General features: G+C 38.8%; 1 protein-coding gene across 4 annotated transcripts in view; it reads right to left on the bottom strand.

Annotated features, from left to right (window-relative positions):
- Nucleotides 1–755: 755 nt before the first annotated feature.
- The window catches only part of LOC117410630 (ADP-ribose glycohydrolase MACROD2-like), a 759,575-nt gene continuing 748,369 nt past the window's right edge, over nucleotides 756–11,961 (bottom strand). For all 4 annotated transcript variants that reach the window (XM_034017313.3, XM_034017312.3, XM_034017315.3 and 1 more), the window contains 3 exons: nucleotides 5,701–5,766; nucleotides 3,840–3,917; nucleotides 756–2,201 (listed from right to left, as the gene is read on the bottom strand). In XM_034017313.3, the coding sequence (XP_033873204.2) occupies nucleotides 2,173–2,201; nucleotides 3,840–3,917; nucleotides 5,701–5,766 (173 nt within the window). In that variant the 3' untranslated portion in view covers nucleotides 756–2,172. The remainder of the gene's footprint in view (nucleotides 2,202–3,839; nucleotides 3,918–5,700; nucleotides 5,767–11,961) is intronic.

The following is an 11,961-nucleotide window of genomic DNA, read 5'->3' as shown; positions in this document are numbered from 1 at the left end:
GTCGATAGAAACCCCAAGTTTTATTAAGAATGACATATCCGTGTGAATGGCATTGTTCAGCGGAAATCAAGTTTCGCTATGTGATGAAATGATGACCCAAATTAAAGTTATTTATTAAGGGTTACAGTTGCATGCTTAGTCCCATTGGAATCCAGTCTGTTTTTCTATGACTGGAAAGCTACAGTATGGGATCAGGTAGAGATACATACATTTAGCTGTTGGCTTAAAGATAGTTTGACCAGGCTTCTAGAGTGTTCAAACAACCTTCTTGTTGTACTAATCTGGGCATCCCTTATCAGTGAAATATAAATTCAGCTTTGACATTTTGCACTGCTGCTGTGAAATATTAGCTGCACTGATAGACATCATCAGGATCATTTTCTACACAATCAAAATAGGTGTTTTGAACATTCTACTGTCAACTAAACTTATTTTTGAAAATAAGGCCTGTCAGAGGTGTTAAGCCCAGAAACAAGGACGAAAGTTCACCTAGGGCCATATTAAGAAGTTAATGCAACAACCCTTAAAGGGCTTAGAACAATGGTGGAAGTCGTACAATGTTTTCAGATGTCTGGTGCCTGCACAGGTTTCACTCCTCTATGATACCTTTTTTTCTTCCAAAATGTTGGTCTAAAGCAGTTGGATTAGAATGTGAATGTAAACAACAACAAAAAAATAAGTGGCGGTGAACCCTTTTAATTGTAAAACTCACTGCACCCCCAGTCTGACAAATAATGAGACTGCAGTACAAATAATAAGTTCTCATAACATTTAATAATTAACATTATACAGAATAACAGGTATTCAGGCATGAATCAACTTCTTTGACTTTTATTTTGTTCATTTTTAACAAACATCATAGTATGAAGGCATAAATGTTTGATGTATGGCACAGAAAAAAAACCCATTTATTAAGAATTTTTTGTTTGTTTCTTTGTCACAACTTAAACAACATAAAGGCGTTTATCAGCCATCACATTAGTTACTATTAATTATAAGTCATTTGCAAGCAACAGACTACAAGTATTTGACTCTTACATCAAATCATCTTCTCCATGTTTTTTTTTTTTTTTTTTTTTGTGTGTCCCAGTAGTAAATGTCTGATAAGGCAAATCCATGACACATAAGAACAAAATCTATTTCCCTAAGACAATGTATAATCAAACCTATTATGCTAACTGAATATAATCAAAAGCAAAGCAGCCATGCACCGGAAATATTTGTAAAGAATAATTTGGCTTTAACCAAATGTACAAATCAGAACAGCATTAGCTCACAAAATAATTAGCATTTCATGTGTTAAAAGACTTTGCAATTGACAAGTAGTAAACTAATCAATGCACTTAAGCATCTTTTGAAAACATTTTTTTAATGTAATATGTCATGTTGTTTGAGACACTTTCCTTGCCTAAATGTATTCAGGGTACTATCATATCAGTCAGTAAGCAGAAGCAACACTGTGCCACATCTTAAAATGATGGTTGTTCAAAGAAGTGACAACTTCACATAAATTAGTGTATGTGTCCTTATTCTTTTAGAAGCAGGAGGGACCTCAAAGCTCTATATTCAGCACACAGTCATCCCTGAAAAGGTTCACCATTCGCTGAAGTAGTAACTTGTTGGTTTGCATTTGCCAACAGTAAAGTAGATCTGGTTTTCTGTAAGTATTTATGCTCTCATGAGAACACACTTTAAAAGGTTTTCGCTTCTGCTGTAGAGTATTACAATTACAATTCAGGTTCTTACTACAAATCTGACACACCAGTAGAACTACCATACAAAAAGTGTTCAGAATGTGTATAAGTGCTGAGTACCGGCATACACTGCCCCAGAATGAAACAAGCAAAAGTACAAGGCTGAATTCATATTCTCAGATGCACCATTAACACAAGAGTTCATCATCTACCCGAAGGATACTCAATATAGCTCACGGCAACCGCAAACAGTGCAAAGCATATAATGTAATATTGTACACCATTCAACTAAGAAACATTTGATACAGTTTTAAGAAAGAAAGAGATTTAAAAAAAATCAAGTTACGTAAAAATTAATGGATATTCTGATCCCCTAGCCCATGATAACCCCCCCAATGTGTACATATTATTGTTATGTGTGCCTTCACACAATCTGATGTCTCTCAAAATGAAGCTGTTTGTCTCCTTATTTTTTATTTCATGGATCCTTCACATCACCAGCAACATCTGTGGAAAGAGACAAGAGGTTTGATTTAGAAAAGGGTTCAGTTCGTTGCAGATGTGGGAAAACAAGATGCAGCATCAGGCCATATTTTCAAAGCGTTTGCTACAGTTTTTAATTAGCTCCTGTTTTTGAAAGGAGACAATTTGAAGTTAATGAGAAACAAACAAATAAGTGTTTATGTGACCCTAAAATTGATTTCTTAGTTGTTTGATTCTAAAAACACATGTCATAACATACTTAAAATTCTGCTTAATGGTCTAAATGTTACATTTTAAGATTACACACATTTAAAATGTATCATATTTGGAATGTTAATAAACACTGAGATAACAGATAAGAAGCACGCAAATAGAGATTCAAATAAACTACAAAAATATTAATGTGTTAATTGAATAGTCTATGAATAAATACTGAATAGTTAATAAGCACCACAGACAATATCTATATTTCACATTCATCTTTCTAATACCGTTTAAATGTTTAGAAAAAAACGTAAACGTTTAACATTTGTATAACATTGAAACTCTAACCGTTGAAATATCTACAGTAACATTTAATTACCACTGTTTTGTGGATAACTACTGTGTTGATATAGTGTCCTCCAAGGTATATAATACAATCCTGTCAGACACTACTGTATAGCCCCATCAGGGACAACTGCAGCCCATGTTTGTATAATATAATTTATAGTACTAAAATTAATCTAATACAACTTTTTAACCAACATAAAAATATATAATTATTACTGTGTTATAAAACATACACAGTTCATTAACCTATCAGTAGTACCTTTATGACACGGCAATCCGATTAAATGAATGGCATCCATCACAATAAAGGTCAGCTGTGACGTTCTGAATGACAACCAGCTGCATTATGGTTAGCTATGTATTTTTCAGGACCATGCCACATAAAGGTATTTAAATTTAACACAGCAACTCTTTCTATTGCCACATAGTTTGGAAAATGTACAGCGGAGGGACAATGAAAACAAACACATTATATTCATTTATGTACGTGTACGTTTTATTTTTGCGTAAATGCAAAACTGTTACAATAAACGTTAAGCAGTTTCTCTGTGCGGTGTTATGAATTTAAATTAGTGGTGCGTTGAAAACTTTTAAAACTATGTTACTGTATTTTCTAAATATGTTGTGGTGAATACATGTAGACTAGCTTTTCAGTTGGCTGGTATACCGTCACATTTTAATGAGCGATGAGATCCTCAGTAGATATGAGAGCTGCAACTGCTAGAAATAAAACTACCTGACACTGCCACTAATTTAAAAGTAATGTATTGTTTAAAAAAATGATTTTATTTAGGAAGACATTGATTAATACACATCATAATAGCTATAATGATCATGAGACACAACCGTTACCTGAATAAAAGGTCTCCAACCATAGAGACCAGAATGTCCTTATACACACATTTATCAACCTTCACGCAACACCCCGCTGACATGAGAGAAGGTGATTTCATCCTTAAACAGCAAAATTGCTGCTGTCACTAAATCCACAAAAAAATTGAACAAGGTTTCCTTTTTCCCCTTTAAATTGAATTTTAAATGAATGGCTGCATCGACTAATAAGGATCCTGAAGCTGACAAATGAAAGCAGCCCTACAGAGATTCGGTTACCTTTGGACTGATTGTTTTCTGGTTGAGTTGCTTCAGTTTCTAGCGAGTCCTCAACCTGAGTGTTCATTTCCACTAAACCTATAGGAGATGAAGAACAACTGAGAATTACAGCTATAACAACAGTCCTTTTCTGCTGTTCTGCTTGGTGCCACACTTAACTTTTAACACACATTTACCATTTACTGCATGACTGTAGAGAAAACAAATGGTAGCAGTTAGCCACCTACATGATCCCTTCTATGTATTAATGAGTAATTATTATAATTTTTAAAATAATTCAGTGCCTGATATATATTGGGGGTTATAAAATTACACAGCAACAATTTATTAAGGGGAGAATAAAACTGTAGATGGCCTTTTTCTTTATTGATCACAGACACTCTCTTAACCCTGACTCTTGCTAATTATTTTACCCCAGATATTCTCCCTCACAGTAGCAATTCCCAACAACAGCTGAGGAGAAATGAAGATCCTGAGCTTCCGATTCCACCACCAAGCCAATCAATTCTTCACACCCAGGGCTTGAGCTCATTGGGCACCTGTCCTGTAGTGTCCACTAGTGTGAAGGGAGTCCTGACGTTTTTGCCTCCCTAACCCAGAGGCGTGGCAGAGCCAATGCAATGCTCCCTGCAGAATCCCCAGTGAAGACCGGTGACTTCCCTTGACTGTTTGACTCACCCTGCACACTACAGGTGAGTCACTCAAGAACCCGATGAGACATTATGACTGGATATTACTGTATGTGACTCCAATGATGCCTTGCAATTGGAAAAATCATCACGGTGCAAGACGAAAACAGGCCAAATGAGGCTTTTTTTTTAACATGAAATGCTCTAATTAAGCTACATATTGTACCATTTAGTAAAAGGACAGCTACAGTACATAATACATTAGACATACACATCCCCTAGTATCAAGCATATTATATTGAGATCTGACAGAAAAAAGATAATATAGGGGCTTGTTGGAAGGTGTTACCATTACCTAAGACCGTAAACATTATTGATATGATTTAAGTACAAAATCTTTTGTCCAGCCCCCTGTACCGTACAGCATATTGGCTTTAAAGCCTAAATCCTGTAGACTGAGGCAAGTTGGGATGGAAGTCACTGCGTTGTTCCAGCAGGTTACTGATGATAACTGTGTCATGTAAAAGTTTAAGAAGAGTGGGTGCCTTCAGGGAAGGAAAACATAAAATAGTTATAAACCAAATGATTCCTGGCAGGCAGTTCCACTGGAAAGTAGGCCCATCTGGGTTTAGTTATGGGGGAGGCCTTTAATTTTCACATCATTGTTGATGAAATAAAAATCAATGCCCACTGTGCTTCTTGCAAAACTGCTCCAGCAAAGTCAATTCCAGAAATGAAATACATTTAGCACTGTAACAGCTTTTTGTTTATCCCACTGTTTCTCTCTTTAAAGCACTCCCAAAATGGTTTTAAATGGTTGAATTCAGTTATGTCATCACTGCATTCTATGTCTGTCAGCTTTCCTTTCTTTCTTTTTTTTTTAATTGGATTTGATCACTTTCTCCTGAAAACATGTACATTATATAGCACATAGACAAGTTGTCTTCTGACAAACTGGCAGCTATGTGTTTAATTAGAATGTACATATAAAACAAAATGCATTGGGCTTCAAACCAAAAAATAAAACAATGTTTTAAAACTACCATGTTAAAGGGTTTGGTGACCTAGAACTTTTTCTCTTTTGGGATAGCCCAGAGGAAAAGGTTAAGACAGCTGCACAGCTGCTAGATACAGAGCTACAAAAGGGATAGCAACAGTTGACAGAAGGAAAACAGGAAGTTCAATAAAACCGGTTTTACATACTATCTCAGGTTATGAAAAAAAGAACTCACCTTCTTCAGTCTCACTGTTTTCAATCTTCTCTACTGGTGGTTTAGCATCAGCTGAAACAGCTATACCTGGGAAAACATACAAATACCCAATTGAAAAATAAACAAACTTTAAAATACTTTTTTTTTTTTTAATGCAAAAAATCTTGATTTTGTCTGCCCCTACAATTCCTGCATTACATCCCTCCTCTCTCTCTTTTTTTTGCAGTCTGTGAGTTCAGATTAGTTCTAACAGTGCTAATTCAAAGTACTTTTCAATATTTGTTAAGCCAAAAGTTGCAAATTATTTTGGAGTCTGAACATACTGTAGGTAACTGTTGACAACCATAATTGCCAGTGTACAAGGAAGTTGTCAGCAACAGGCAAAAAGTTGCTGAACATTTTAAATTTGCTTTATTTCTGGAAACAGAGCACATTTTGTTATTGAACTTGAAGTGGAGCCGTTCAATCAGGGAGCCTTTTGTGTGTGACATTACCAGTAACTTCAGGGCACTGTATTTAACCCCCTCTCGCCCCCTCTGCTCTTCTGCCACAGGCAGATTAGCTGTACTCCCCTCCCCTCCTCCAATTCCAGTGCCTGCTCCTTCTCCTCCCTTGCCCCTCAGTGGTGTAACAACCTACCCACGGATATCAGGACTGCTCAGACCCTGACCACCTTCAGGCACCTCCTCAAGACACACCTGTTCAGACAGCATCTGTATACCTCACAACCCTCGACTATACTGGACTATATGGCACCCTATTGTACCAGTACTTGCATCAGCTTATACTCGTACTGAACTGCTACATATCTTGCTGTATTCTACTACTGCTCTTAATTATTTATTGTACCTTGTACTTGATTTTACTCTTAGATATCACTCATAAATGCAATTATCTACTGTATTTTTTTACTTTGCTCATTAGAATTTTCTTATTTTCTACTGATTTTATTGTACTTTATAACTGCTCTTAACTGTAATGTGATATTCTGTAATGTGATTTTCTGCACTGTGATATTTTGTAAGTTGATACTTTGTATTGTGATAGTTTGAGTCACCCTGGATAAGTGTCTGCTAATAAATAAATAATAATAATTAATTTAACATTCCTAATTTGCATATTTTTCACCCCCATGTTACATGGTAAATTAATCTTGATATCTAGTTAAAATCCAATGGGATTTTTTTTTTTTTTTTTATATATAAAAATAATATATTCCTTAATTAAAACTATATTTATATAAAGATGTTTAACTTTTAACTTTAAGTGGCTGTCTATCAAATACCTGGAAAATGATATTAATCCATTTTGTATTGGCTTTTAGACATTTAAATTTGAAGCAAACAAAAATTTCCATTTGTAAGCATACAGTGCTAAGGTTGCCCAGGAACCCTCAGGTTTAGTAGTACTGGATGTTGATGGAATATACAGTAGTGGGAAAGTTGAGCAGTGGCAGTGCACCCTGACATAGGGCAACCACCTTTCACCTCTAAATCCCATTTTGAAATCTTCCTTAGGTAAGCCCAACAGAAAGCCTTTTCATCAGTTGATTCTGAGCCTACACCAGGAACGCTCTGACAGCCCCAGTCCAGGTTTCAATTGACAATAGCACTCTCAATATCCGAAAGCCTAACGAGTGACAATGTAACACTAATTTAGCAACTGGGTACATTTGCATAACAGAATAGGGGCATTCCATTCTCTGCTCTTCAGCACTGTTGCCCAGCAACAATAGGAAAAAAACAGTTATACTTCAGCATCAAAAATAATACCTACATCAGGAACAAGGATAGTACTTAACACGTGAAAGTTATTCAAGCCTGGAAATGCAATCCATGCCTGAAGTTTCTACTTCAAAACAAAAAACAAACAAAAAATGCAAATAACAACAACAGCAAACAAAAAAAAATAATAATAACAACAATGACATCCTATCTTCAATGGATGACAGGAACAACTCCAACAGCTGTACAAAACAGTTTACAGGCAGGCAGTTGTGTTCATTTCGCATTGCAGTACGTATATCTGATGTTAACTGTCAGCTGTTCATGCTTCCTATTTTTTGACAACAAACATGGCATCAGTGATAATTTTGCATCTTATACCCAGCTGGTATGAGATTAAATATGTATGGTCATCACTTCCTAGATCTTACATTTTCCATTATAAAAGATGCATCCACTAGGGTAAACGTATCTTTTTTTAAAGCTATTATTTGAACAACATTTACCTATTGCTCCTTGAAGATACCTGACCAGCTGACACATCCCTGCATTCTACTTCAAGAGGTCACTAGAGGATCACATACACTTTGAAAACACACAAGTCATTGGAAAAGCATCAATTGGTTACTGAGGACTTATGAGAATTTTAAAAGAACTCCCAAAGGCTTCACATTTCGGCTCTCCTTCCCATTATCATAACCAATCACTAACACATTACGGTAAATACTGTTAGGTTACTGGAATTATTTTTAGGGGCGGGAGGACAGCGAAAAGATGTATCTTATGATTTCCATTACACGAGAGTAGATGTTAAAACTTCATGCTGATTTGAACTCGGCTCTCGCCAAGATAAGCACCAACTAAGACGTAGCTTTACAGTAAACTAATGTGATCCATATGTGTCTCCATCCATTTACGTTTCCTTCCATATGATGATGTAGATATCCTTCTGTCTGGTGTTAATGGCTGAAGTGTAATGCTGGCTCCAGGGATCAGCTTATTTTGCCTCCCTGGCGCATCAGCACACACAACGGCTGCGATGCTGGCTCCGGGGATCAACCAAAGTGCGGCCTCCCCAGCGCATCAGCATGACAACCGTCTGGATTGAGCTAAGTAGGGTACATCTCTGGGGTTTTCAAGTGGGCACCTTCCATCCTCAGTGTTTCGTCGACTAGCCCACGACACCTCAAGAGGGCTCGACGGTGATTCTGGCGTCCCAGCATCACCCCCCTCCGTCCCCCACTCAACTCAGCCCAGCTTACTTACCTGTCCCCAGCCAGAATCTTTCCGTCTCAACCACAGCCAGTTGCTGCTCCTCTCTGCTGCTTCAGATAAGTTCTTCACTGTGCGACGCAACTCTTGGCCACTGAATCCGACGTCTCTGAGAAACCGGGTTGTAGAGTGTGCCACAAATCCTCGACAACCCACTTCCACTGGGTAAACCCGAACTCTCCATCCTCGCTGTTCCGCTTCAGTGGCTAGTTGAGCATACCGCAGTTTCTTCCTCTCATACGCCTCATCTACAGCATCCTCCCATGGCACTGTTAACTCTACCAGGTGAACAAGGCGTGCTGATCCAGACCACAAGACAATATCTGGTCGAAGGTTAGTGGTGGCAATCTCAGGTGGAAAAATAAGCCGTTGACCAACATCTGCCAGCATTTTCCAGTCTCTAGCAGCTTCCAGTTGTCCTGGGCGAGAATTGGTTTTAACACCTTTTCTTGGTGGTTGCTCTCCTGGGCGGAGGAATGTTGTCTTTTGTGTGTAATGTTTTGATGGAACAGGTGACAACTTATTGGTCATGTTACGCTTGTCTTCCAATGCTAAGGCCAAACATCGCAGCACCTGGTCATGGCGCCAAGTAAACCGTCCTTGGCTAAGAGCCACCTTACATCCTGTCAAAATGTGCCTTAATGTTGCAGGTGATGAACACAAAGGACATGAGGGATCCTCTCCTACCCAGAGGTTTAGGTTCTGTGGTGATGGGAGAACATCATATGTTGACCTGATGAGGAAACTGATCCTGCTCTGTTCCATTGACCATAGGTCTTTCCAGCCAATCTTGCGTTGTTCCACACTCTCCCATCTCATCCATTCTCCCTGCTTGGCCTGGGAAATGGCCTTTATACACCTCATCCTCTCCTCCTGCTTTTGCACCTCGTTGACTACCAGCTTCCTCCTTTGAGCTGGGGCCGCCTTGTGCCATGTAGGAGGAGTTGAACTGAAACCAAGACCCCCTCTTCCATGCTGAACTTGCCCCATGATATCACCAATTCGAAGGGCAGCCTTTGCATCTTCCACAGCTTTCTTTGCCGCCCACTTTCTTCCAGTTTTCAACACAGGTGCTGCCTCCCTTACGCATTTATCGCGTGACTCTACTAAAGTCATTTCCAGTCTGACCTTGGCGCACTTAAACTCCTCGGTTAGAGCAGAGACTGGTAGCTGCAGTATTCCTTTACCATAAAGTCCCACTCTGCTGAGGCAGCGTGGAACTCCCAACCATTTCCTGATGTATGAACTGATTAAAGCTTCCAGCTTCTCGACTGTTGTCAAAGAAACCTCGTACACAGTCAGTGGCCACAGCAACCTCGGCAGTAGACCAAACTGAAAGCACCAGAGTTTTAGTTTACCTGGTAGAGCGCAGCTGTCTATGCTCTTCAACCCTTCCACTGCTTGTTGTCTAACTTCTCCCACACGAACTGTGTCCTTTAGATCCCCGTCGTACCATCTCCCAAGACTCTTCACTGGCTTCTCAGACACTGTTGGTATTGCCTCACCATTAATGAAGAATGTTTTATCTACTACTTTGCCTTTAATTATAGAGATGCTCCTTGATTTAGTGGGCTTGAATTGCATTCGTGCCCATTCAATGTTATTGGTTAATTTGCCCAATAATCGATTAGTGCAGGCTACTGTTGTAGTCATGGTTGTCATGTCATCCATGTATGCTCGAATTGGTGGTAGTCGCATTCCAGAAGCCAAGCGCTCCCCTCCTACTACCCATTTTGATGCCCTAATGATTACTTCCATTGCCATGGTAAAAGCCAGTGGAGAAATGGTGCATCCTGCCATTATTCCAACCTCTAGGCATTGCCATGTAGTGCTGAATTCTGAAGTTGAAAAACTGAATTGCAAATCTCCAAAATAGGCTTTCACTAAATTTGTTATTGTCATCGGTACACTGAAAAAATCAAATGCTGCCCAAAGTAGTTCATGTGGCACTGAACCATATGCATTAGCCAAATCCAGGAATGTCACATGGAGCTCCTTCCTCTCCTTTTTAGCTGATTGAATTTGTTGCCAGATCACATTGATGTGTTCTAAGCAACCTGGGAAACCTGGAATGCCCGCTTTTTGTATTGAAGTGTCAATGAAGCAGTTCTTTAATAGGTAAGCTGACAATCTCTGAGCAATAATGCTGAAGAAAATCTTGCCTTCTACGTTTAATAGGGAAATGGGACGAAACTGACTGATGCTTGTAGAATCTTTTTCTTTAGGTATAAAGACTCCACCTGCTCGGCGCCATGCTTTTGGTACAACCTGTTTTTCCCATGCCACTTTCATCAATTTCCACAGAATTCGTAGAACTCCTGAAGCACTCTTGTACACTCTGTACGGAACTCCATTAGGCCCTGGAGATGATGAAGCCCTTATAATAAAAGATACCCAACACACGACATACAAACTGATAATAAATCACAAACACAAAGATTCTACTCAGAAACTACTTCTAAACATAAAAAGTTATTTTCTGTTCTTTTTACTGCTGTGGATTTGCCAACAAGTTTCTTCCTTTATCTTTTTTGTATTTATTAAGAAGAATTGGTTCTTTATGCAGTAGCTAGAACTACTGTGCAAAAGTAATCTTTCTTCAGACAAGCTATTTACCTCTTTTAAAGACGCAGGCCGCACACATGTATTTGGTGTTTAAGGGTTCAGTTAAGTAGAACCCATCACATTCGTATTGCCTATAAAGACAAAAACCAGAGTGTGATTTATTATAACCCCATGATTTTAAATCCCTTTTTATTCCAAATAGCTTTCTCCTGCTAGGTAATAATGTTGAGAGAAAAAGCACTATTCTGCTCTAATGGCTAACACTGATCAAAACAAAGAAAGCACTAAAGCCAAATTGATTCCACATCTGCTCCCCCCATCCCCTTCCTATATTGGTTTGCCTATATTCTAAAATGCTGCTAAGAAGCTCATATCAGTTGCTCATTTTTGAGATTCTTGGCAGGATATGAATGGAGGGTGGGGGAGGCACACTGGAATAAAGCCCACAAAGTTGCCATGCCCTTGGTGGAATGGGCAGTGAGCTTTTCTAGAGGGGACAAGTTGGATCGCTCATAGGCAGTCTTGACTGTCTGTTATCCATTTGACAGCCTCTTCTTAGACAGGGCTTGACCATGGGACTTCGCTCCATAGCAGACAACATTTGTTTCGGACTGCTACAACTTTTCGTCCCATCAACATAATATGCTAGTGCCCGCACAGGGCAGAGCATATGGAGCTGCCACTCTCTGTCAGACTGGAAAGGAGGTGGATGGTTGACATG

The sequence above is a fragment of the Acipenser ruthenus genome, chromosome 6 (genome assembly GCF_902713425.1).
Source record: "Acipenser ruthenus chromosome 6, fAciRut3.2 maternal haplotype, whole genome shotgun sequence".
NCBI classification, from domain to species: Eukaryota; Metazoa; Chordata; class Actinopteri; order Acipenseriformes; family Acipenseridae; genus Acipenser; species Acipenser ruthenus.
The sequence above is the reverse complement of the archived record's forward strand: the minus strand, read 5'-3'. Positions and strand labels throughout refer to the sequence as shown.